This window comes from Mesoplodon bidens, assembly GCF_964165515.1.
Source record: "Mesoplodon bidens genome assembly, chromosome: 15".
NCBI lineage: Eukaryota > Metazoa > Chordata > Mammalia > Artiodactyla > Ziphiidae > Mesoplodon > Mesoplodon bidens.
This window is the reverse complement of record NC_138171.1, coordinates 26175985-26203527: the sequence shown is the minus strand read 5'-3', so window position 1 is coordinate 26203527 and position 27543 is coordinate 26175985. Positions and strand designations below refer to the sequence as shown.

At 47.8% G+C, this 27543-nt stretch overlaps 2 protein-coding genes across 2 annotated transcripts; one reads left to right on the top strand and one right to left on the bottom strand.

Moving 5' to 3' along the window:
* Window positions 1–321: 321 nt before the first annotated feature.
* Window positions 322–24605, bottom strand: SUN5 (Sad1 and UNC84 domain containing 5; the record flags this gene model as incomplete). The annotated part of the gene is made up of 12 exons (XM_081255134.1): window positions 322–453; window positions 1502–1588; window positions 2110–2277; window positions 2870–2985; window positions 3873–3951; window positions 10180–10288; window positions 10880–10914; window positions 12204–12253; window positions 16384–16445; window positions 17347–17413; window positions 18410–18478; window positions 24557–24605. The coding sequence occupies 12 exons, from the start codon at window positions 24603–24605 to the stop codon at window positions 322–324; spliced, it is 1023 nt and encodes a 340-aa protein (XP_081111260.1).
* On the top strand, window positions 24604–27299 carry BPIFB2 (BPI fold containing family B member 2; the record flags this gene model as incomplete). The annotated part of the gene is made up of 3 exons (XM_081255133.1): window positions 24604–24712; window positions 26965–27058; window positions 27242–27299. 3 exons carry the CDS (start codon window positions 24604–24606, stop codon window positions 27297–27299), a joined length of 261 nt encoding a protein of 86 aa, XP_081111259.1.
* Window positions 27300–27543: the final 244 nt, after the last annotated feature.

The following is a 27543-nucleotide window of genomic DNA, read 5'->3' as shown; positions in this document are numbered from 1 at the left end:
TTGACTTGAAGCCAGGAAGCTGAGTCATGTGTGGGCATCAGACTGCCTGGGGTTGAATCCTAGTGCTGCCATTTGCTGGCTGTGACTTCTGGCAAGTCATTTTTTTTTTTTTTTGCTTGGAGACTTCATTGTCCCCATCTGTGAAATGGGAACTCATGGGACTGCTGTGAGGGTGCCTGGGTACCCAGCATATGATTGATAATTGCTAACTGAGCTTCAGACATCAAACCCTAGCCCACGCTCACTTTTCGGGGCCAAAGGACACTCAGACTTGGGCAGGGGCGTGAAGAATAAACTTTAATCTCTCTCGGGGTGGGGCCTCTAGTTAGGCTGCTCTCTGGGTGGAGTCACAGAGCCGTGCACACGCACTCGGTATAGGCAGGTGAAGCGTGGGTTCCCCCAGTTGCTTGATATCTTCACCTTGACTGACCCAAAAGCCCTGGGAGGGTGGTTCTAGAAAAGAGTCACAGATGGGGGGCAGCTCGCCATAGGCCCCCACCCGACCTGTCCAGAGGAGTGTTTGGGAGAGGAAGGGAACCCTCCATTTCCTCAGGTGGGGAAACTGAGGCTCAGAGAGCAGAATGTCCCAAAGCCACACAGTAAGTTGCTACTCAGGGGCTGGGATGGAAGGGGATGAGGCCAGAGGACAGATAGACTGTGATGAGGAATGCATCCCAGCACAGCACATACGTGCTCCGGGACCCTGGGCAAACCACACCCTCTCTGGGCTTCAGTTCCCCGTCTGTAAGAGGGAGCGGTAATACCTGCTTCTCAGGGTTGCCGTAAGCATGGAATGATATCTTGGGGCCAGATGGCTTACTGGCACCTGGCACACAGTAGGTGCTTCCCCCTCCCCTTTTTGCACCCTCCCCAGAGGGGATGGAGCCCAGTGCAAAAGGGGGCCTTGGCCTGTGAGATCTCACTGGATGGTCTCAACCTCCCAGGGAATTACACCAGGGGAAACTGAGGCCCAGAGAGAAAGGGAATGGCCTGAGGTCACACAGAACTTTTGGTTGGGTCAGGATCTGGGTCAGGGTCAGCCTGATTCCCAAGCCTAGACATTCCACTGAGTCTCAGGGCCATTCCAGCAGCCACCCTCTGGTCCTGCTTCTGTCCCCAACTCCCTTCCCTCCAGGCCTCAGCTTTCCCACCTGTGGTTGGACCAGGTGCTGATCATGTGTCCCCCCAGTATGGAGACTCTAAGTTTGAGGCCAGCAACCCTGGCCTGACAGGCCACACCTGCTCAACACCTGCTGTCCCTGGGAGGAACCACAGCGGGAGGGATCCTGGGCAGGTCAGGGAAATGGAAGCGAATAGGTCTCAGGGTCCTACTCTAGGCCCTGGGCAGTAGCTCTATCACTCTGGGCCTCAGTTTCCTCATCTGTTAATGGGTTAGTGACAACTGTGCACCTCCTCGGGCTGCTGGGAGATGAAGTGGGTAAAGCCCTGCACACAGTGTGTGTTCATTAGGTGCTCAACATGGGCAGCTTTTCTCAGGTACCTGGAGCTGGAACATCTGAATGATGTTTTCTGGCTGAAACTGGAACGCCCCCAGGAACACCTCCTCCTTTGGGGAAACTTCCATGCCCTGGAGAATCAGAACCAAGAAGAAAGTGTCAGGCCCAGGTAGGACCTCTAGAGGGTGCTGCCTTCTCCCAGCTGAGACTTGCACACCTCCCAGGATGGGGAGCTCCCTACCTCTTTGGGCACTGTTCCATTGCAGCACAGAGTAATGAATAGGAAAGAGCATTGGACTGGGAGTCAGAAGGTTAGGGGTCCACTTCTAACTCTGCCATTGACTTGTAGGGTTTGATGTTTCCCTGCCCTTTCTCTGAATCTCCAGTTTTCTTATCCGTAAAATGGGGGCTTAATGGTCTCTGAAGACTAAATTGGCTCTGAAAAGCTTGGGTTGAAATAAAGTACTGTTTACCCCCTTTCCTTGAAGGCTGTGATCTGACCCCGACCCTGGCCATTCCCAGCCTTAAGGTCCAGCCCCTGCAGGCTTCGGGAATTGTGCAGACAGTTTGATTATCACAGTGCCTGGAATACTGCCATTATGAGCTGTCCCCTCCCTCAGTTAAGCATCGCTCCCGGCCAGGGCGTGCTCACGTAGATGACGAAGTCCTTGGGGGCAGTGTCCAGGCTGCCTGACAGTGAGATGGTCTTGGGGATGTGCTGCAGTGTCAGGTTGGACAGGTAGACCTTCTGGGCCAGTTGGATGGTCACCTGGCCTCTGTTACCCGAGAAGGCCCAGCAGTTGCCAGGTGTCACGTTGGGCTAGAAGTGGCAGATGCAATGAGGGTTTTGCTGGGTGGGTGGGTGGGTGAGAGCAGATTCCTCATCCCACCCTGGCTTGCCTAGACCTCCTCGGCTCTCCTGGATGAGCCAGATCCTTCCTGTCTACAAAGCGTGGCTCGAGTACCACCAACACCAGGAAGTTTCCCTGACTGTAGGCAGCAAGGATAAGCCTTCCCCTCAGCCCAGCGCAGCGAGGGCAGGGGCCTTCTCGGGGCCCTGAGGGTTCCCTGCCCCTCAAGCCTTGAGGGCTGGGGGAGGGGCCCTTTCCAGTGCCAAAGCAGGCTGTCCTTGCCCCTGTGCCTGTCCCCTACTCCTGCCTACCCCCCCCAGGGGTCCCTGCTGCCTGCACTCGCCTCTTGCCCTTGCTCCCTGACCTCTCCCCCGAGTCCCCCCTCGCCCCATCAGTTGCCCCCTTTCTCTGCCTCTGCACCCTACTCTCTTGTTCCTACCCCTACCCCTGCCCCAGGCCCCCACCCCCTGCACTCTCACTCCAACCTCTGCCTTCAGTTCCTGCCCCCAGGCCCCTGACCACACCCCTGCCACTATCCCCAAGTCCTGCCATTCCTCCTGCCTCAAGGATCACGTCCGGGGGCTGTGCATAGTTCCACAGCCGGATCCAGTTCCAGTAAGAGCGAGCCTTGTCGTGGTTGTATGGGGCTGACGTTTGCTCATAGTCGATGGAGGCCCCTGTATGGGAGGTGATGGTGCAGGGTCAGGGGGACGGGTGTTCCAGCTGAGCAGCCCTGGCTTCTGCCTGGTGGAGGGGAGACTCACTATATGCTGGGGGAGCACTTTGGAAGAGTCACTGGTGCTCTCTGGACTTTAGTGTTCTCCTCTGGGAAATGGGTATAATAATAGTAACAATAATAGTAGTAATGATAGCATCCATTTCATAGGGTTGTTGTGAGGTTACAAGGAATTAATACACCAAACTGTTTTTCCAGCAGCGCCTGGTGCCAAGTAAGGTGCTTGCTCACTTACGTCAGCCTAGTTACTATAACCTAGTTATTATTACTATGGCCATTATTTCACAGAGGAAGAAACTCCGGGCCTGAGAAGTTAGACTGATGCCTTCTGACCCTACACCTCCTTGGGCCTGGGGGTGCCTGCGTGAGCTGGTACTGTCTGCACAGGGCAGCCCACCCTGCCAGCCCACCTCCCCGCCTTCCACACAGCCCCTCACCAGGTCTCAACCCAGTGTCCTCCTTTCCACCCCTCTACTGCAGCCACTGGCTTTATTTTTCCAAGGCACGATTCCCAACTGTAATTGGGCCCGTGGTCAGTCTCCCCAGCCGGGCAGGGACAGCTCTGCTGACCCCTGGGTTTGGAGGATGATAGGTGGGGGAGGGGTGGGGAAGGGCCTCCCCTTCCCACCTCAGCTGCCATGGGAGAGAATGGAAAACGGTAACAAGGAGACCAGCTGGGGGGCAGAGGTTAGCTCTGAGGATAAACTTCCCAGCAGCAGAGTGTGCCCCAGACCAGAACTGAAATCTACCCTCTGAAGGGTTTCTAAGGAAACTGGAGGTGGGCCGATTGGTGGGGCGAGGGGGAGGTGGGTGGGGGGAGGCACTCACCTATCGACTTCAGGGCAAAGTCCGGCTTTTCAATGTAATCTCCTTGGATCATCTTCATTATTTTCTGGGCCATTTTTTGCTGAGAAGGCAGAAAACCCAAGCTGTGCACTGGTGCGTTCTTAGGGATCATGGTCCACAGGCGTGTTCACACCAGGTGATGTGTGCCTTCAGGACTCCCTCTTGTCCCTACCTGCTTGGCCCTGCATGATCCACACACAGGGCTGCCTGGTGCTATGCTGTGAGGAAGCCCAGGGCCAGCCCTATCCCACCCATGGGGTTACTTAGTATTTTGACACCCACTGTGATGGGATGTCACACACGCAGGACCAGGAGTCTCAGTGAAGTTAAGGGGAGGGGAGCTGGAGTCAGACCTTTCCTACTAAGGGCCCTTGGGCTATTTACCGCCCCCTGAGTCTCGATTTTCTTGTCTGTAAGACAGGCTGATACTCGCATCCACCTCCTACTTTTGCAAGGATTAGAGCTGAGACTCATAAAGCCGCTACTATATGCCAGGACTGTCTTCGGCTTCACATATGGTCACTCTTATGCCCCCACAGCAACCCTAGGAGGTATGTACTATTATCATCCCCATTTTAAGGAGGAGAACCCTGAGGCACAAAAGGGTAACTTGTCCAGGGTCACACAGCTATTAAGAGACAGACCCGGGAACTTTGGTTCCAGAGTTCAGGCTCTTAACCACTATGCTCTGTTGCCAGAGAAAGACCACAAAGCATTTAGCATAGTTGGTGCTCAATAATCACTTGCTATTATTTTGTTAGACTCTTCACAGCTGTGGCAGATTGTATTTACTAAAAATGGCTGCAAAAATGTCTCCCGTTCCCCGCTCTTCCTTTGACACCCTTCTCATGGAGATGCGGGACTTCAGTTCCCTCCCCATCGGTATGGATGGACCTGTGACTATGGCAGGAGTGATGCTGTACGACTTGTGGGCTCAGTCCTAAAAGGTGAACTGCCTGCTTTGGGGACTCTCACTCTTGAAAGCCAGTTGCCGTGTTGTGAGGAAGCCCGTGCCATACGAAGGGACCACCTATGGGTTCTTTAGTCAACAGCCCTGAGTTCCCAGCCGACAGTCAGCATCAACCTCCAGACAAGTGAATAAAGATTCCTCCAGATGATTCCAGACTCAGCTATTGGGTCACCCCTAGCCTTCAAGTCTTCCCAGCTGAGGCCCCAGACATCATGGAGCAGTGACAAACCATCCCGGCTGTGTCCTGTCTGAATTCCTGACCCACAGAATCTCTGAACATAATAAAATTGTAGTTTTGCACCACTACGTTTTAGGATGGATTGTCATGCAGCAGTGGCAACTAAGATAATAGCTAGAGTGTTACAGGGCAGTGATTATTACTCTATTTCATTGATGTGGAAACTGAGGCACAGAGAGGTAAGAGCTGAGCTCCAAAAGGTAAGAAAAGATATTGCTCATAAAAATATAAAAAAAATATTGCATCTATAAAATAAGAATAGGAAAATAAGAATATGAAAAGGAGCACCGAGAGAACAAAGAGAAAACCGTTACAAATTCAGAATACATTAGCAGAAATGAAAAACTCAGTAGAAGTTTTGGTAGATAAAGCTGACAATGTTTTCTCAACTGTAGAGCAGAAAGATAAAGAGAGGAAAATGGGGTGAAAAGAAAAAATTCCCAGAGTATTAGTTTAGGAGTTTGACATCCACATAATAAGGAGTTTGAAAACCTAGAATAGAGCAACCAGGGCCAGGGGGAAATCATCAGTTTAATCACATGATTAAAGAACATTTCTCTTTTTTTTAATTGAAGTATAGTTGATTTACATTGTTATGTTAGATTCTGCTGTACAGCAAAATGATTCAGTTATACACATCTATATATTTTTCAAATTCTTTTCTATTATAGGAAAAGATGTTGAATATAGTTCCCTGTCCTATACAGTAGGATCTTGTTGTTTATTTCATATATAGTAGTGTGTATATGTTAATCCCAAACTCTCCCTCTAATTTATCCCTCCCCTCTTTCCCCTTTGGAAACCGTAAGTTTGTTTTCTATGTCTGTGAGTCTGTTTCTGTTTTGTAAATAAGTCCATTTTTATCATATTTAAATTCCACATATAAGTGATATCATATGGTATTTGTCTTTCTTAAAGAACATTTCTTAGGACTAAAGAACACATGTTTCCAAATTAAAAGGGTTCCAAGTGTGGCCAGCCCATAGGCACATTATTATGACATTTCAGATATAAGGTAAGATGTAGTAAGTTACAGAGAACCAATGGTCCCACTAAAAACAACTAGAAAAAGCCAGATAGTTTACTAAATCATATTTTAAAACCATCACTGATCTATGAAAGAAACAGGAACAGAGGAACTAAAATTCTAGAGAGGGGACAACCACTCTAAAATGTGCTGACATTCTTAAAAAAATCCCTGGGGCATTTGATGATTCTGGGCATGGGTTGAGGATCTGAGTTTAGGTCAGACAGGGGCTGCTACTGGTAAAAGAGAAAGTAGCAAAGTTTTTAACAGTTACATACAGTGGGTGAGACAAAATTGGAGATTTGATGAGCCTTGACCATGACCAGTTTCCTCCATTAGATGCTAACTGAACCCCAAGACTATGTAAGAAGCTAAAGGGCTACTTTGAAAGCTTCTGAAAGGCAGAATAAAACTTCCTGGTCTCACAAGCCTTAGTAAACCAAGTCCCTCTGAGGAAGGGGACCCCAAAACAAAACAAGCAAGAGCCTTAGAACAGTGATTCTCCTTATTGTGTGCCAGAATCACTGAAGGACTTGTTGAAACATAGATAGTTGGTTCCCATCATCAAAGTATATGATTTGGTAGGTCTGGGTGGGGCCCATTAATTTGAAATTTCTAACATTTTTCCAGTTAATGTGGATGCTGCTGGAATAGGGGCCTCACTGTAAGAACTACTGCCCTAGAAGAAATGCTAAAGCAATACTGAGCAGCTACAGCTGTGCTTACCTGAGGGCACTAAACCAATTATGGGTACAATTAGAGGCTGAGAGTCCAAGCTTGACCCTGGCAGAGAAGGCTTCCAGTGGGGTCAGAGATTTTGTATCCAAAATTGGAAACTCAAAGCCCAGAAATAAATCCACACACCTACGGTCAATTAATCTTTGACAAAGAAGGTGAGAATATATTGATACAATGGAGAAAAGACAGTCTCTTCAGCAAGTGGTGTTGGGAAAGCTGGACAGCTACATGAAATCAATGAAGTCAGAACACACCATCTCACCACACAAAAATAAACTCAAAATGGCTAAAAGACTTAAATATAAGATATGACACCATAAAACTCTTAGAAGAGAACATAGGCAAAACATTCTCTGACAAAAATCGTACCAATCTTTTTTCTTAGATCGGTCTCCCAAGGCAATAAAAATAAAAGCAAAAATAAACAAATGGAACCTAATCAAACTTATGAGCTTCTGTACAGCAAAGGAAACCATACACAAAATGAAAAGACAACCTACAGACTGGGAGAAAATATCTGCAAATGATGTGACCAAGAAGGGCTCAATTTCCAAAATATACAAACAGCTCATACAACTCAATAATAAAAAACCAAACAGCCCAATCAAAAATGGGCAGAAGACCTAAATAGACATTTCTCCAAAGAAGACATACAGATGGCCAACAGGCACATGAAAAGATGCTCAACATTGCTAATTATTAGAGAAATGCAAATCAAAACAACAAGGGACTACCTCATACCAGTCAGAATGACCATCATTAAAAATTCTACAAATAACAAATGCTGGAGAGGGTGTAGAGAAAAGGGAACCCTCTTACACTGTTGGTGGGAATGTAAATTGGTGCAGCCACTATGGAAAACAGTATGGAGATTCCTCAAAAAGCTAAAAATAGAGTTGCCATATGATCCTACAATCCCAATCCTGGACATATATCCAAACAAAAGTATAATTCGAAAAGATACATGCACCCAATGTTCATTGAAGCACTATTTACAATAGCCAAGACATGGACACAACCTAAATGGCCATCAACAGATGAATAGATAAATAAGATGTGGTATATATACATATATAAAATGGAATACGACTCAGCCATAAAAAAGAATGAAATAGGGCTTCCCTGGTGGTGCAGTGGTTGAGAGTCCGCCTGCCATGCAGGGGACATGGGTTCGTGCCCCAGTCCGGGAAGATCCCACATACTGCAGAGCGGCTGGGCTCGTGAGCCATGGCCGCTGAGCCTGCGCGTCTGGAGCCTGTGCTCCACAACGGGAGAGGCCACAACAGTGAGAGGCCTGCATAACGCAAAAAAAAAAAAAAATGAATGAAATAATGCCATTTGTGGCAACATGGATGGACATAGAGATGATCATACTAAGTGAAGTATGTCAGAAAGAGAAGGACAAATACTATGATATCATTTATATGTGTAATCTAAAATATGACATGAATGAACTTATTTACAAAACAGAAACAGACTCACAGACATAGAGAACAGACTTGTGGTTGCCACGGGGGAGGGGAGGTGGGGGAGGGATGGACTGGGAGTTTGGGACTAGCAGATACAAACCATTATATATAGAATGGATAAACAACAAGGTCCTACTGTATAGCACAGGGAACTATAATCGATATCCTGTGATAAACCATAATGGAAAAGTATGAAAAAGAATGTATATATATGTATGACCAAATCACTTTGCTATATAGCAGAAATTAACACAACATTGAAAATCAACTATATTTCAATAATATAAATTTAAAAAAATTGGAAACTCAAGAGGCCTCAAACACATGGCAGTCTTTCCCATCAAGACATTTACCAAGACTTCCCTGGTGGTGCAGTGGTTAAGAATCTGTTTGCCAATGCAGGGGACATGGGTTCGATCCTTGGTCTGGAAGATCCCACGTGCCATGGAGCAACTAAGCCCATGCACCACAACTACTGGGCCTGCACTCTAGAACCCATGAGCCACAACTACTGAGCCCGCCCACCACAACTACTGAAGCCTGCAAGCCTAGAGCCCGAGCTTCGCAACAAGAGAAGCCACCACAATGAGAAGCTCACACACCGCAACAAAGACCCAGCACAGCAAAAAAAAAAAAAAAAGGACATTTACCAATTTTTGAAACTGCACGGGCAGGAGGCTAGAGGGCTCAACTGAAAACCTCTGACTAAATCCTATAAAAATTGCAATCCAGGTCTGAACCAGTTCAATGCATGTTTACATAGAAGCAATCAGTATACTTCATCTTCCTTACAAAGAAAAGGGGGAACTCCTCCTGTTTGAAATTATAATTATCTGGAGCATCTAGTTCTTTTGTAAACAATGTCCAGAAAACACTAAAAAATTACCAGACATGAAAAGGCAAGACCATAAGATTGATACTCCAAAGAAAAAACAGAAAATAGGAGGAGACCATAGATGATCCAGATATTAGATTTAGCAGACAAGGATTTAAAAATAATTGTGACCAGTATGTTAAATAAAATAAAGGAAAAGACGGACAGCATAGATGAAATGATGGAGAATTTCACCATAGAATTAAAATCTATGAAAAAGATTCAAATATATATTCTAGAAATAAACAATGCAGTATATGAAATTAAGAACTTAATGGAAAGGTTTGAGTAGATTGGACAGAACAGACTACAGGATTATTAGTTAACCTGAAGAAATATGAAGAGGAAGTATCAAAACTTAAGCACATAGAGAAAAAGAGTGAAAAGCAAGCAAACCAGGTAATAATATAGGAATTATGTGGAAAGCACTCTAAAGTTTAGCATAGATGTAATTGGAGTCCCAGGAGAGGAGATAGATAATGGGGTAGAAACAATATTTTAAGAAATAATAGCTAAGAATTTTCCTAAACTATTGAAAAAAAATCAACCCAGAGAGTCAATAATTTCAGCAATCCCCCAAGCAGATGAAATATAGAACACTGGAGGTAAAAAGAATATCCTACAAACTCTCAGGAATGAAAACAGATCACACTCAAAGGATGAATAATAAGAGTGACATTACACTTCTATAAAGCAACAGTATAAAATAGAACACAATAGTAGACGTCTTTCAAAATCCTCAGGGGAAAATTTCCTATCTAGGATTCTATTCCCAGCCAAACTATCAATCAAGTGCAACAGTAGGGTAAAGATGTTTTCAAACACGCAAGTTCTTAAAAAAATAATATACCTCATTTTGCTCTTTCCCAGGAAATTATTGTGGGATATGCTCCACCAAAACTTGGAATATGAGGAGTGGGGCATCAAACAAAGAGAGGTCAGGTGTTTGGGGGCAGAATGGCCAGTATCTCACCTCATCTGACATGGCTTCCATCTTCTGGAGCTTGGCAATGAGCTGATTCAAGTTACCTCGGAGGTCCTGGATTTCCCCAGCATGATGTTGCACCTCTTCTTGGCACATCCTTATGAGGAAGGAGTGAGAATATGGACTGACCAATTTGTGATGCTGCTGCTATTACCCTCAGCTTCTACGTTTGCCAGTCAGCCCACAGAGAACTAGCTTCATATTTTTCCACTCTCATGGGCCCATCCCTGAACCTACCCAGAAAGTTCTTATCTCTAAAATATTACTCATGCTCTTCCTTCTGCTTGGACTATCCAACTATCCTTAAACCCAGATCATTCCTTCTAAATATTTGAGTATTTTATCTGCATTTAAGGATGCTGCCACCAGGTGGTATCTTGTTGGTTAAAATTTCTTATTTGCTGAGCACTAACTATGGGCCAAGAACTATTCAAGACAGTTTACATCTTCTTTAATACCCATAATTACCTAGAACTGGGTGGATGTTATACCTCACTCATAAATGGGGAATCAAAGGCCCAGAGGTGTGAAGTGACTTGCATAAGTTCAACCAGTTAAGAAGTATGGAAACTGGGATTTAAACCCAGGTTTTCTGGCAGAGCCCATATTCTTAGCCAATACATCTCAGGTTCTGGCTATAGCTCTGGTTTTTAGGTGATAATAGGACTATTTAGCAGATTCTTCTTACCTCAAGCTCTTCAGTGGACTATTTATGCTGTCATCCTGGTGGGGTGTTGAGGAAAACAAGAGATCTTCTTCAGATGGCCTAATCTGGGCCCAATAGAGTTTCATCCATCCATCCTCCCACAACCATAAATCCATCCACTCATGCACTTTCCTATTTATTCTTCCACCCACCGACCCACCCATCCACCTGCCATCCATTCAAAATCCAATTTACCCTTCTTTTTATTCATCCATCCACATACACGTCCATCGACCCTTTTCCATCCATCTGCTCCTCCATTTATCCAATCTTTCTTATCCATCTACCCTCCTATCCATCTGCCTTACCTTATCCGTTGACCCTCTCATCAATCCATGCACGCATGCATCCCTCTACCCTCCCATCTATCTACCATCCCACTGAACTATCCATTCATCCATCCATCCATTTACTCACCCTGTCCCATCTGCCCTCCCATCCATCCACTCTCTCATCTGTACACTCTTCCATTCATCCATCCATTTTTCCCCCTATCCATTTCCCCCAACCCTACATCCATTACTTCCATCCCCCATCCATTCACATTCCCATCTGGCCATCTAGACATCCAGCATTGATCGTGTCCACCCTGTGCCTGGCATTGAGGTGGACATTGCTGGAATGAATCAGACCTGGCTCTGCCTTCAAGGACTCCCAATACAGTCGGGGAAATAGTTATGATTACAAAAAATTGCATTTATGTTTACAGAAAATTGTGGGAGAGGGGAATGTGACTACCTCTGCTTAGGTGTTCCTGGAGGAGGTGACATTTTAGCTGGATCTTGAAGCATATATATGATGAAGTTCATGAGGGGAGAAGAGGAGAGGGAAGGACAGGCCCATCAGATCCCCTTTTTCTCTAGGGCTCTTTTCTGTCCTTAGACAGGGAGCTCTGGCCATTGATTTCCTCCTCCTTCTTCTCCAGGAACCACAAAGCAAATGGTCTCATCTCAATTAAGCAGAAGAACAAACTGCCTTGAATAGAGAGAGAAATGTGTTCCCTGGCCTCACCATCCCACTGTAGGTGGGGGCCTTGATAAAGAAGAGATGGGTCACTTCTGGGAATGAGTGACAGGAGAGGCATCCTGGAGGATGAACTATGCATCTGGTCCTCAAAAGTCACATTTTGGCAGGAAAAATGGGTTCCAGGTGGGTGGCATGGCAAAGGCAGAGATTTGGAGCTGGAATGAGTCAGGAACTGAGTGGGGTCCAGATGTGGTAAGAGTGAAAGGAGCTTATGAAAGCGACATTGACTGGCTGGGGTGAGGCCAGTCAGTGGTGGGGCCTGAAGAGAACACACACTCACCTGCCAGACTTCCATTTTGGATGGCAAGTGCATAGAAAGCATCCAGAATCCTGTGGGGACAGGGGAATGAGAATGAGCCATTTAAGATGAAAGGTTAAGAGCCCTGGAGTGAAGCCATCTGGATTCAAATCCCAGCCTTGCCACTTACTAGCATTTGGGAGAAGTTACTTAATCTCTCTACACTTCAGTTTCCTCCTCTGTAAAATGGGAATAGCAGTAATATCCACTTCACGATTGAATGATATCATATATGCAAAGTGTCTCACATAAACCAAATAATCTGTCTCCTCTCCCTCTCCTGTCTCAATCTTACTGGGGATAATTGACAAAGAGAAGAAAAGGGGGTGTGGTCTCTCCTGCATTTTATGATATCTGTGCTGCCTGAAATCTCATTATTCAAGCCATTATTAAAAGCTTGTAAAACCCATTGGTTGTTCATGATAAAACACTCAACAAACCAGGAATAGAATGGAACTTTCTCAGTCTGAAAAAGGCCATTTATGAAAACCTACAGTTAACATGATACTTAATGGTGAAAGTCTGGAGGTCTGCTCTTGCCATGTTTCTTTCTTTCTTTTTCTTTCTTTTTTTCTTTCTTTCTTTCTTTCTTTCTTTCTTTCTTTCTTTCTTTTCTTTCTTTCCTTCTTTCATCTTCCTTCCTTCCTTCCTCCTTCCTTTCTTTCTTTCTGTCTTTCCTTCTTTCATCTTCCTTCCTTCCTTCCTTCCTTCCTTTCTTTCTCTTTCTTCTTTCTTTCTTTCTGTCTTTCTTTCCTCCTTTCTTTCTTTCATCTTCCTTCCTTCCTTCCTTCCTCCTTCCTTCCTTCCTTCCTTCCTTTCTTTCTTTCTCTCTTTCTTTCTCTTTCTTTTTTCTTTCTTTCTTTCTTTCCTTCTCTCTCTCCTCCCTTCTCTCTCTTTCTTCCTCCCTTCCTTCCTTCCTTCCTTCCTCCCTTTCTTTTGACAGCACCATGCAGCTTGTGGGATCTTAGTTCCCAGACCAGGGATTGAACCCGGACCCTGGCAGTGAAACCAATGAGTCCTAGCCACTGGACCACCAGGAAATTCCCTGCTCTTGCCATTTCTATTTAACATTATCCTGGAGATTATAGCCAGGTCAATTAGTCAAGAAAAAGAAATAAAAGGCAGATGACATGATGTTGCATATAGAGATCTTAAAGTATACAAAACTGGGTGTCTTGCCCAGTGTCAGCAGTAACACATGAATTTGGCAAGGTTGCAGGATACAAGGTCAGTACACAAAAATCAATTGTACAGTTGATCCTTGATAACAAGGGGTTGAACTGTGGAGTTCACTTACACACAGATTTTTTAAAATAAATATACCGTTGGCTCTCCATGTTGGGGGGTTTCACATCTGCAGATTCAACCAACTGCTGATCTAAATTTCCATCTGCAGTTGGTCAAATCTGGGGATGCAAAACCTGCAAGTAAGGAGGGCTGACTGTATTCATTGTACCACATGATTTTATATAAGGGATTTGAGCATCTGCAGACTTTGGTATATACAGGGGTTCCTGGAACCAGTCCCCCTGAGGATACTGTATTTCTAAACACTAGCAATGAACAATCTGAAAATGACATTAAGAAAACAATTCCATTTATAACAGAATGTCAAAGAATAAAATACTTAGGAATAAACTTAACAAAAGAAGTACAAAATTTGCACTCTGAAAACTACAAAACATCATTGAAAGAATTAAAGGAGGCATAGAGTTATTCACCAATAATGGAAAGACAGCCCAACGTTCATGGATAGGAAGACTTAACATTGTTCAGGTGATACTACTCCCCAGAGTCATGTGTGGATCAATGCAATCCCTATCAAAATCCCAATAGCCTCTTTGGTAGAAATGGAAAAGTTGATCCTAAAATTCATATTGTAATGTAAGGGACCCATAATAGCCAAAGCAATTTCTAGATTTCAAAACTTACTGTAAAGCAACCAATCCAGGGTAGTACTAGCAAACAGATAGACATATAGGTCAATAGCATAGACCTAAGAGTACAGAAATAAACCCTCATATTTATGGCCAATTGATTTTCAGTAAGGGTACCAGACAATTTAATGGGGAAAAGAATAGTCTTTTCAATAAGTGGTGCTGGAACAATTGTATATCTACTTCAAAAGAACAAGGTTGGACCCTTACCTCACACCATATACAAAAATTAACTAAAAAATGAACCATGGGGCTTCCCTGGTGGCGCAGTGGTTGAGAGTCCGCCTGCCGATGCAGGGGAAACGGGTTCGCGCCCCAGTCTGGGAGGATTCCACATGCCGCGGAGCGGCTGGGCCCGTGAGCCATGGCCGCTGAGCCTGCGCGTCCAGAGCCTGTGCTCCGCAATGGGAGAGGCCACAACAGTGAGAGGCCCGCGTACCGCAAAAAAAAAAAAAAAAAAAAAAAAGAACCATGGACCTAAATGTAAGGGCTAAAACAATAATAATTTTAGAAGAAAACATGGGAGTAAATCCTAATCACTTTGGGCTAGACAATGTTTTCTTAGATATGACACCAAAAGCACATATCACAAAAGAAAACACAGATAAATTGGACTTAATCAAAATTTACAATTGGCCTTAATCAAAGGACTTTATCAAGAAAGACAACTCACAGAATAAGAGAAAATATTTGCAAATCATATATCTGATAAGGGACTTGAATCCTGACTATATAAGGAATTTTTAGAACTCAAGAATAAAAAGTCAAACAATCCAGTTTAAAAATGGGCAAAGATCTGAATAGACCTTTCTCCATAGATGATATACAAATGGCCAATAAGCACCAGGAAAGATGCTTAACATCATTAGTCATTAGGGACATGAAGTAAGAACCATAATGAGATATCACTTTGTATGACCTAGGATGGCTGATAAAAGACAGACAATAATGATTGGAAGGGAGATCAGCAGTGCTTTGTGTCCACTTAGAGGGGTGGGATAGGGAGGTTGAGAGGGAGGTGCAAGAGGGAGGGGATATGGGGATGTATGTATATGTATTGCTGATTCACTTTGTTATAAAGCAGAAACTAACACACCATTGTAAAGCAATTATACTCCAATAAAGATGTTAAAAAAAATGATTGGAACCCTCACACATTGCTGGTGGGAATGTAAATGGTGCAGCCATTTGGAAGAGAACTTTGGCAATTCCTCAGATAGTTAGAGTAATCCAGCAATTCTACACCTAGGTATATACCCAATAAAATTGCAAACACGTGTCCATGCAAAAATATTACAGGAATGTTCATAGCAACTTTATTAATAACAGCCAAAAAGCAGAAACAACCCTAATGTCTATCAGTTGATGGATGGATAAACAAAATGTGGCTTACCCATACAATGGATTTTCAGCCATAAAAAGGAATGAAATGCTTACGTATGCTACAAAATGGATGAACTTTGAAAACACTGTAAGTGAAAGGGACCAAAAGACAACATATTGTATGATTCTATTTATATGAAATGTCCAGAATAGGCAAATCCATAGAGTCAGAAAATAGATTAGTGGTTGCCTAGGTCGAAGGGGAGGGGGCAAGGAGAATGACTGCCAGGGACTGGGAAGTCTCTTTCAGGGGCAGTGAAAATATTGGAATTTGTTAGTAGTGATGGGTGCACTACTTTGTGAATACACTAAAAACTGCTGTATTATACACTTAAAAATGGGGTGATTTATGGTATGTCAAGTACGCCTTAATAAAGCTATTTAAAAGAATCTTATCTGTTGGGTTATGTTGCCTAGAAATTTCTAATTTCCTAAGAAATTCTCCCCCGGCTCCAAAGCCCGTGGTGCCCTTAAGTGGAAGGAGGAGATTCCTTTGCTTGAAAAAAACAAAGCTGTGATGCGGAGGTGGTGGTGGTGTCTGGTAGGAAGCCATAGAGACCCAGAGAGAGAGAGAGAGAAATGATTATCATAACCTGGTCTGGAGAGAGCTTTACAGTTTTCAAAGTTTTTCTTAGCTTTCAAAAATTTTTCTTGGTCATTGTTTCATTTAATCTTCTGAGCAACACTGATTAGACACATGAGGACACTGAGGCTCCTAGAGGGGCAGTGCCTGACCCAGTGTCACCTAGTCAGTGCCAGAGCCCTCACTCTTTCCCTCCCCAGGATGGGCAAGAACCCAGGGATTCCTCCACCTGGGATGGGGCAGGACTCTGGACACACACCAAAAGCACAGAGCACCAGAACACCTGTCTTTTCCATGAGCTTGTGGAGGAACAGCTTGCATCTGGAAGACAGAGAAGCATTGGTCAAGGTGAGGTATGGCTCTGCACAGCCTAGTAAGTCTTAGCCTGGCTCTTGCCCCGTTCCCACCCCAAGAGACAGGTTCCTTTCTGGGCAATGACACTCTCTCTCTAATGCTGGCCATATTCTGTGGCTCCACAGCATCTCAGAGGAAAGAAAGCTCTTACCTCAGTATCTGGGGCCATCAGAGATCAACTCACAGTGGTCACCCATGTCCTTCTCCCTCCCTCTCTCCGTCTATGTACTGTTTGTCCCCTCCCTTCTTCTCTCCCAGGAAATGCACCCTTCAGGGTTTCGTTCAAATGTCCCCTCTGCCTACAACCTCCAGAGTCAACACTCCCAGCTTGGCACTGTTTTTGGTGTCTGCCTGCCCCACCTAACTGGGAGCTCATGAGTGATGGAGGCCAGGTTGGGCCCAGAGTAGGCATTAAAGAAGTGTCTAGAATATAAACTTTAAATGAATGAATGAAGTGGAAAACTCTTGCAGGAATTTAGAGGCATTTGCATGGGCAGGGAACAGAAAGGGAAAGAATGGGACAGGCATTGCAGGCAGGAAGAACAGCCTGTACAAAGGTATGGAGGTGGGAAGAGGAATAGTGGGACCAGGGAGTGAGAATCCTAGCTTTGCTGGCCCAATGGATCCACAGCAGAAAGCAGAATAAGAGGAGCTTGGAAAGAAAGGGTGGGACAAGATTTCAGAGGGCTACAGGCTGAGGTGCTGGAGCGATGGGGAGCCACACTGGGGTCTGGGGTGAGGTGATCCGATAAAAACCAGGTTTGAGATAGCTTATCTGAGGGGAGGTCCAAACCAGTGATGGGGCTACCATGGTCACCAGTGCACGGTTCCAGTCCCCATAACCCTCCCCTCACCTGCCCCTGCTCACCTGCGGGTATTGAACAGAACCTGGCGGGCCTGAGTCCTCAGGAAGCAAACCAGGCAGGTGATCCAGGCTGTGGAGAAGACAGGAAAGCAGTGAGTAGCTGCACCCTCATTTTTATCCTGCAACAACTCACAGGGGTGAGACCCTGTTGTTGGGAGACCCTCTCAATTTCCTATTCGAGCCCAGGACAGTCCTTTGCTCTACTTATGGGTAAGCACCAGCTTGGAGTGAGTACTGGAACTATAGTAAACCCACTAGCAACCGGCGGTTAATAAACACTTAAAAGTGACTCAGGCACATGAAAAGTCTGAGATGTCCTTGCTAATGTCCATTCCCAGACACTGAGAGCTTCTCAGTAGAAGAGTCCTTGTCTGGTTCATCCCTGGGTGCCTAGCATTGCCCCGCATGGGGGAGCTAGGCAAAAAGTAGGGGTTCAGGATGCATGAATAGGTGGAAGTATGCCTGGATAAATGGAAGAATGGGTAAGAGAACGGCTTGGAAGATAGATGAATAGGAAGATGAATGAGGATGGGAGAATGAGAGGGGGGTTAGGAGGATGGATGGGTTGATGACTGGATGGATATGAATATTAACAAATAAAGGTATAGGTGAATTGATGGATGACTCAGTGAATGGATTGGAGGGATGGATGAACTAATGGGATACATGGATATTCCAGAAGGTGGATATGTGAACAGATGGTTGGATAAATGACTGAGTGGATGAATAGTGGAAGTGTGGCTGGATGAACATAGAAGACTGATCTTTAGGGTGTGGTCAGAACCATGTCCTTGAAGTGAGGGTGATTTGCATCGAACCATTCCCATGACTTCAGGGACCAGCCTGGTGACAGAGTAGAAAAGGGCTGGAAGTTAGCTTCTCCTCCAAACAGCAAGTCTCTCTCTTAGTCCCTCTCTCCAACCGCCAAAGAGATCCTCGCTGGAATGACACCCCCGATACCTCTGAAGGGAAGACCTCCAGAGCTCAACCTGCAGCCTGACTTGAGGCTGGGCCCTCTTCCCAGGCCCATGGGGATGGCCAAGGCAGCTCTTCTGTGTATACGTACATATACATCCCAGCATGCACTGGGTCAGGCCTGAGACACAGACGCGGATAGGCAGCAGGAAGGCGTCACCTGCAGAGAGCACAGGGCTGTCATGTCACTGCCAGCCTCTGGGACATGGTGCCTGCAGACACTGGGGGAGCATCCCTGCCCCCTGCCCTGCCCCTCCCCTTGCTGGGTGACCCTGGGCTGTCCATTTGACATCTTTGAGCCTCAGCCCCTCACTGCCCACAATGACCCTGGGATCCCCTCTCCCTTCCCTTCTCACTCGTGTTTGAGAAAGGCTCCTCTGTCATCCTGCAGATGTTCCGGCCTCGTTGGGTGATCCTGGCAACAACAAGATTCACAATTGCATTTTACAACTTACAAGGAGTGTGGCATTCCCATTTTCCAGATGGAGAAACTGAATTGCAGAAAAGTTTGCTCAAGAACACAGGACTGCGAATCAGGGAGAGACCCAGGTCTGGCTGACCCCCGATGCAGGTCTCTTTAGAGGAAAGGACTCCGTTTGCTGTGGCAGTCTTCCAAAAGCCACTCTCTCCTCTTACTGGCAGAAGGCTGATTTTGATCCCTTGTCCCCTTCTTCCCCAAGTGATTTAGATGGTCCTGATTGGTCTCAGCCTGTTGTAGTCTCAGTCCCCTTGCTGTTGGCACAAGGATGGGGAAGTCTGCAGGGGTGAGGTGTGGGGGTGGATACAGGGGTCTGGGACTTGGGGAAGAAGTTTTCTCACTGCTAAGCTGAGACCTACAGGATGCAATACCCACTCTCCTTCTACCCTATATGGCCATGCTTCTGTGTGACCCCTGGGACAGTGGTAGCCATCTTGTGACCATGAGAGGAGGCCAAAAGGGAGAGCAAAAAGATGGCAGGAGGGACTTCCCTGGTGGCGCAGTGGTTAAGAATCCTCCTGCTAATGCAGGGGACACGGGTTCGAGCCCTGGTCTGGGAAGATCCCACATGCCACGGAGCAACTAAGCCCATGTGCCACAACTACTGAGCCTGCACTCTAGAGCCCATGAGCCACAATTACTGAAGCCCAGGAGCCACAACTACTGAGCCCACGGGCCGCAACTATTGAAGCCTGTGCACCTAGAGCTTGTGCTCCACAACAAGAGAAGCCACTGCAATGAGAAGCCCGCGCACCGCAACGAAGAGTAGCTCCCACTCGCAGCAACTAGAGAAGGCCCACACGAAGAAACGAAGACCCAACACAGCTATAAATAAATAAATAAACTTAAAAAAAAAAAGATGGCAGGAACCTGCGTCTTGGCTGGCACTGCAGAACCTCAAAATTAATGTTCTCTGGAGCCACTCATATCTTGGGACCTTTGAATATGTGAGATAAATTTTCTTTATTCTTTAAAAAATTTTTTAAATTGAAATATAGTTTTACAATATTTTATAAGTTACAGGTGTACAATACAGTGATTCACAATTTTTAAAGGTTATAGTCCATTTATAGTTATTATAAAATATTAGCTATATTCCCTGTGTTGTACGTTTTTCTTTCCTTTCTTTTTTTAAAATTTTTATTGGAGTGTAGTTGCTTTACAATGTTGTGTTAGTTTCTACTGTACAGCAAAGTGAATCAGCTATACGTATACATATTTTCTTTATTTCCTAAGGTAATGGTCTCCAAACATCATTTTTTATTATACTCCCAATGTTATTTATATATATATATATGTATAGCTATACATATATATATATATATATCTACAAGTGTGCTGATATATTATTTGCCCTTTCAAATGTACAAGCTTTATTTATACCTTCCTGAGGAATATAAATTAAAAGAGGATGAGCTAAAGGAAAATACATACTGAAGTTCTAATAATTTTTCCCGTTACCCCAGTGAACTGTTTTGTATACCCTCTAGGGGCATACACCTGTTCTGCGGGCCCAGAGGTGGGCATCATTTTGGGCTGGAATTTCCATCACCTGCAGCCAGAGTTCTCCTACAGATAAAGATGGCAGAGATATGTGTTTTCTCATTTACTATCTGTCTCCCTCACGTGAGCTCCATGAGAGCAGGGACCACACCCATCTGGTGCAACGCCGTGCTCCCAGCACTCTGCCCAGTGCCTGGCACACAGCAGGTGCTCAGTAAACACGTGCTGAAAAGATAACCGCTCCACCACTTCCTGGCCGGGAGACTTTAGGAAAGCCACAGTCCAATCTCTCTGACCTCAGGTGCTGCATCTGTAGGTGCAGCTGGTAATGCCCGCTGACTTCCAAGAAAAGGCTGAGGGGCAGCCTTTTGTAACTGTCAAGGGCTGGACAGAGGGAGGGGATGCTGTCCTCACCTCCTGGGTCTGACCTCCCTGGGGAAGTGGGCCACATTTTCGCGTGGGTCACGCGACTCCCCAGGGCTCCTTGAGGGCTGGGGCATCGATGTCCTTCTCTAGGATGGGGAATTGGTGGCAGGGCTCTCTGGGAGTCGGCGAGGAGGAAGTGGCTACTTCTGCTGCCACCTCCTAGCATTCCCTGGAAGGTGCCATGTGGAATCTTCCCTGGGTCAAGGGGAGCTGTTGGCATTGTGACCTCACAGAGCAGGTGGGGATGGTCAGCCCAGTCTCTAGCTTGGCCCTGGAACTTCCCCTTGGAGGAACCCATTCTGACCAACTTTCCACTTTAAAGATGGAGAAATTGAGGTCTCAAGAAAGGAAGGGCCATGCCAGGGACTCAGGGGCTGGACAGGGGAGAGACCTGGCATGCCAATATCCAGGCCATGCTTTTTCTTGCTCCCAGGCCCCTTTCTGCCCCAAGCTTCCCACATTCTTAGGCTGTACACGAATTTATTCTGTAATACCGAGCTTCTCCCTGGTGTTTTGTATTTTACATAATACAAAATGATGTTTATGTGTTGTTGTCTTAATAAAGTTCTACTTTTTACTGGTGAAAAAGAAAAGCATGCAGAAGGGGAATGTCTGGCTCCACGTGGTGTTTTGGTCAGTTCTGCCTGTGAAGAGCCTATTTGGATTGTGGAACTAAAAATGAATTCACTTCTGCCCCCTGGTGGCAGTTGCTCAAATTGCAGGCTATGTGCCTATGGTGAATAGAGTAACTGTCCTCCAAAGAGGCTCACATACTAAAACCTGAACATGTAAATATTTTCGGTTACGTAAGGGGAACGGAAGCTTGTGGATGAGATTAAGGTTGCTGATCAGCTAACCTTGACATGGGAGGATATCCCAGATTATCCAGGTGGGCCCAGGGTAATGATAGGGGTCCATATAAGTGTAAGAGGGAGGCAGAAGAGGAGACAGATGACAGCATAAGGAGCCGAACCTGCTGGTTCTGAAGACGGAGGAAGGAACCATGAGCCGGGGAATGGGGGCCAGGAAGTGGATTCTCTTCCAGAGCTTCTAGAAAGGAACAAAGCCCTGCCAATACCTTGATTTCAGCCCAGGGAGACCCATTTTGGACTTCTGACATCCAAAGCTGTTAAGGTAATACATTGGTGTTTTAAGTCACTAAGTTCTGGTAATTTGTTATAACAGCAATAGGGAACTAAGACAGTGCCCTGAAGAATATCTGGTGAAGGGGAAGCCCTGAAATGCTGCCACTGTCTTTGTTACAAGGGCGTTTCACTGGTGCATTCATTTATTCATCGAACAAGCATTTATCAGGCACCTGCTATTTGTTAAGCACAGGGGTGAGCAGAAGCAGCTCCTATTCTCGGGGTGGAGGGCAAAGTGGCTGCAGAATAGCCTGCACGTAGTGGGTGCTCATGGAACAGTGCTTACCATTGCTGGTTGGGAGGTGGGGCTGGTGAGAATCTCCCTCCTTTGCTTCTACTGGCTGTCACCCAAAGTCCCCTGGTGCTTGAACTGTGTAGGAAGAGGAAGTGTTCATGCCTAGAGCAAACACTGAGAGTGGCTTTGGTCAATATTTGTGCTGCTTTCTGCTGAGTCTGCTGTTTGCCTCGGCTACAGCGAAGACCAGGAGGGCTGGTCTTATACATCAGTGGATAAACTGAGGCCAGAAGAAGAATATTAGGGAGCATGCAGCTGGCTCCGCTCATTCCTTTTTGCCTAAAGAATGGGACAGGGAAGCATGGGCTAGGAGGCAGGGATGGTCCAGGGGAACTCTGGTCTCTAAGGGGAGGGCTGGATGGTTTCTGCACTTCCTGTCAGCTCTGTGGGCACTAGTGGGGACCCAGCGCGGGTGGGCCCGGACTCTGGGCCTGGTATATGGGCTGGTGTGGAATCAGTGGGAGCCATGGAGGGCTCTGGAGTGGGGGAAGGCCCTGGGGCCCCTTGTGTCTGTACCCCAGGTGAGCCATGCAGAGGAATGGGGGGCCTCCCTGCAGTTCTGCCATTACCTACTGTGCACACGTGTATGTGCACACACAAAGACATAGGCATACCCCGAATGTCAGGAACCAGTCCGCTATGCACACTTATACATACATGTACAGACCCACAGACACACTCAGTATACTAAGCCCACTTAAACATATTGTACACAGAACTCCCCACACCTGCACTCATGTAAACAGGCATGTGACACCATAAACTAAGATGGCAACACGTCCATTTCATGTGCACACCCACACACACACACTTTCCTCTGATGCCAGTAATTATGACCTAGTACACATGTGTATGCATGACTATGCACACACAACCACACACAAATATAAGGACGCATATACCCCTCAGACGCGCATGTATAGACAAACCCACTCAGGGGCACACACAGTTCCTTGGGCCCCGTATAGCCAAGGCGGAGGCTGGAGTTTGTAACGAGGAAAGAGCAGATGGGCTCAGTCCTCTGTGAGTGGGATGTGCATCTGGAGAGACGCTGAGTGTTAAGTAGCAGCACTGGGTCCTCCACACCATCTCGTCTGCCGCCCTTTGAGTTTGGGTTCCATGTCTGATGAGGGTGAAGTATGTGACCAGGAACAGGGCTCAGTCGGTTGGGGCTCAGGTAGCCTCCTGCGCCTCCTAGAAGAGCTGGGTTTCTGCGTGGAGGCACAGGTGGAGAGGTCAGTCATCCCCCTGGCTTTGGGCATCCCTTTCCTCCTGGGCCTGGCCCAGGGGCGATGAGGGGACCTCCCGGGGGCAGCCCTCCTTCTAGAGATCTGCTGATCTTTGAGGCCCCAAAGCTGCCCGGCCCCAGGGTCTTGCAGTGGTTGGCAGCGGGCTTGCTACATGGACGTGGCAGCCCCGCCCCGCATACGTGGGATCACACACTTTGGCAAAGGCCATGTTTGCAGGGAAAACACTTGCAACCACAAGCAAACCTGCCCCTCCCTGGATCCCCCACAGTGGGCCCTGTGTACCAGGGAGCCTCATAAAGCAGTTTCCACACCTGCCCTGGAACGCGGAGGGCTTGGCTGGGACTGAGAATCCACCTACCCCAGGAACTGCCTGAGATAGGAATGGAGATGGGGCGGGCACTCCTCCAGGGAGGAGCCTTGACTTTTCCATCTGTTCAGTGCGGATGCTACTTCCCAAAGCCTTCTGCAGAAGGGTCCATCCCTGGTCTTGCTGTGGGACACTGGGCAAGTGCCGCCTCACTGGGCCTTAGTTACCCATCTGAGCAGTGGCCCCCCGGTCCCGCCTGACTCCCTCTCCCCAAGTCCACCCAGCTGGGCTAGGTCGGGAGGGGCCGGGGGCCATGTGACAGGCCTACACTTAGGACATTCCTCACCTGGCACAGGATGATATGAGGATGGGGACCACCCTGGGTCCTCCTCTGGCTGGGTTCGGACAACTGGGCACCAGGCTGGGCTGGAGTCCTGGCATCAGATGACACAGCCCTGGGCCTTGGGGTGCTGGGCCTGGGCTCCCTCCTTGAGACAGGAAGCTGCCCTCAGTCTCCACATCTGGGAGTCTCTCCATCCTCCTTTGGCACAACTTGGGTCCTGCACCGGGTCCTAGTTTGCTGTGTGGCCCTAGGCAAGACCATGTCTTCTCTGGGCCTTGGGGGCCGTTTCCAGACCAGATGCCCGCCGTGGTTCCTGATGAAGCAGGCTGGGAAGGGGATTCTTGCCCGTGCAGAGATGCAAAAACTGATGTGTGGCAGGTCGTGAGCAGGGCTGGGGTCGCCACTCACGGCTTGTGACGTCCTGGCTGGGGTAGGTTTAAGCCGCCCAGGGTGGGACCGCTCTGGACAAGTTCCCTGATGCTTGTCCCCACCCCAGCGCACAGATCCTGGGGGGCAGGGGCCAGGGGCCAGGGCCGCCATGGCTCGGGCACGCAGCCTGGGCCTGCTGTTGGCGTTGCTGTCGCCCATGGTCGGTGCCTCCAGGCCACACACCATGGTCAGACTCAACAAGGAAGTGCTGAGCTATGGTAAGAGACGTGCCGCCAGGCTGTCCTGCGTGTCTCTGCATGAGCATGTGCTTGTGAGTCCACGTCTGTATGTGTGTGTACGATCCTAAGTGTACGCGTGCATCGATGAACTCAAAGCCCCACAGGGACCTGGATTTTCTCTCTTCTGCCGCTGTGTCCCTGGCCCCCAGACAGTGCTGCTCAACAAGTATTTATTAATGACTAAATAAATGAATGTGTGAGTGGGAGTTACAAGCCATGCCCGGTGTGCACATGTGCTCCCATGCCCAAGTGATGTGAGGATGGGTCGGTTGGAGGGGCTCCTTTTGCTTGTGTGCGTCTGGTATGAGTTTGAAAATCCATGGAGATGTGCCCACGTGTGCTGGGGAGGGTGCCTAGCCACTGGCCTGTGTACAAGGGCCACAATGCAGGCCTGAACGTGTATACCGCTGTGGCTGTGCACCCTGGGTGTATGTATGCCTGGGGGCCTGCATGCGCACTCGTGCTGGGGAGAGGCACATCTAGCGCTCCTGGGCCCACAGTGAGAACCAGCCCCTCTCTGGGCCCTTTTTGGGTGAGGCCTGTGTCCCATGTCTCTGTTCCTTCCTTCCAAGTCCTGTCCAGTCCTAGGGCAGAGGGCAAAATGAGGACATCTAGGCCCAGGAAGGGACAAAAGCTGTTCACCAGCTGTCCCCGGGGAGGCTTTTGGGATCCCACCAAGGCTGGGTCAGCGGTGAGAGATCAGAAGCTCTTTTCCCCAAGGCCAGACCAAACTCAGATAACAACGTGAGAAACTCAGGTCAGACAGTGGAGGGGACTTTCAGGGGTCCCGGGCCACGAAGCAGCGAGGCAGTGGCTCAAGGAAGCTGCAGGGTCCCTGTGGGGCACACACAGCCTTCTGGAACCTTGCATCTGGGCAGATGGGCAGACAGTGAAAGGGGTCAGTGATCCGTGTTAGTGTGGCACATGGATGACTGCAGGCAGGGACAGGAGGCCTACTGCCCTCCCCTGGCTCCCTCCCTCTGCTCTGCTGTGTGAGCCTCCTTTGTCCCCAGACAGCCCTCCCGGGTGCACCTGCCTGTTTGTTCTCAGCGGAAACAAATTGCCGAGAACACACTGCACACACCTCTTCCATGACCAGGCTGGTGGCTTTTTACTCCCGTCCCATCCCGCAAGCCCCAGAGTTCAAGCCCGCGTCAGGAGAGCACTGTGGATGGAGTCCAGAAGTCTGGATGTGAATCTCAGCTCAGCCGCAGACGGTCAGGCAGGAGAGGGACCTCAGGAGCATGGAGACCACCACCTTTATGCTCTAGGGTCTGCAGAAACTGAGGCCCAGAGGGGCACAGGGACTCCCCAGGTCCCACAGAGAGTCTGAGGGAAGTTCGGGCCTCTGGGATCTTCCTCTGATGCTCCCTTCCTGCACCACAACCTCTCATTTTAATTCTGCTCGTGTTTAATTGTTTAGTTAGCGCCTCTGTCAGCCCAGCAGTCCAGGTATGGGAGGAAGTCCAGGGCCTTGAGGGCCGGGTGCCTTGGCCCAGATCTGAGTTCTCCTGGGCAGGGTGCTCAGCGCTCGGAAAACTGGGCCGAATATTGTACTGACATCATAGAATTTTGAGGAAAACTAAAGCCCGCAGAACAGTGCCTGGCACAGAAGAGTGCTGTAGAAGTGCTAGCCATTATTACTACAAAAAACAGCCATGGGAGCTAACATTTACTGTGAACTGAGTCAGTCTTTACAAGGACCCCATGTGACAGGCACCATTCTAGTCATTGCAGATGAATAGGCGGGGGAAATGAGGCACAGGGCAGCCACACAGAGAGTGAGTAGCAGAGCTGGGATGTGCACCCAGAATCTGAGGGACTCCAGAGCCCTCAGCCTCCAGGTGAGGCGGTCCCCACCCCATCCCCGCAGGACTGGGAAATGCTCCTTCTGCCTGGAGGCTTGTGGAGGCTCCCGGGGAGGTGGGGTCTGCTCAGATCCTTGCAAAAGGGCACAGGGTGTGACTGTTTTCGAGGAAAGGGTAGACACGTAGGGTTTGGAGAGGCAGAAGTGAGAGGCGGAAAAGCACATCTGGAGGGGCCTGGTGGGGTCATGCACCCCAGGCGGGCACATGGGGAGCCAAGTGGCCCCCCCATGTGCCCGTGGACAAGGCCACCCCTTCCAATCTCTGAGTTCTCTCTGCCCAAGGTGTGGGGCGGATGGTGGGCAGTGTGGTCTCTCTCGGTGGCTCCTGAGGACAACCTGACCTCACCCTGCTCTGGCCCCTCAGTGGCTGAAGCCGGGAAAGCCCCTCTCCAGCGTGCCCTGCAGGTCACTGTCCCACATTTCCTGGACTGGAGTGGAGGGGTGTTCCAGCCCACCAGGTGAGTGTTTCTCACCAGGTTAGATCCCACCTGCCGGCTGAGTGGGTACAAGAGGATTTACGAGATGCAACCAGGCATGGGGGCCTGGTGCCTCTTAATTAGTAGATTTCTACACCCAGGGGCCAAGACTGTGGCTCCTGGGTCCCCAGGGCTGGCAAGACCCTTGGCTACTTCCTCCAAAAGCCAGACACTGAATCTGGACACAGATCTGAGCCTAGTTTACCCCTACAGCCCCTTGTAATGCAGAGAGGCTCAAAGGCAGAGGTAGGTGGGGGCACCTCAAACTCAGACACTTTTAGGGGCTGGACTAATTGTGGGAACGCAGACTCATTATCGCCAGGACTCTGGATTTCCAAGAGAATCCATATATACGTGTGTGTGTGTGTGTGTGTGTGTGTGTGTGTGTATATTATATATACATAAGAACTCAAATATGAATATATATGTTCTTATAAAAAACCATATATATTTTATGACTCTTGCTA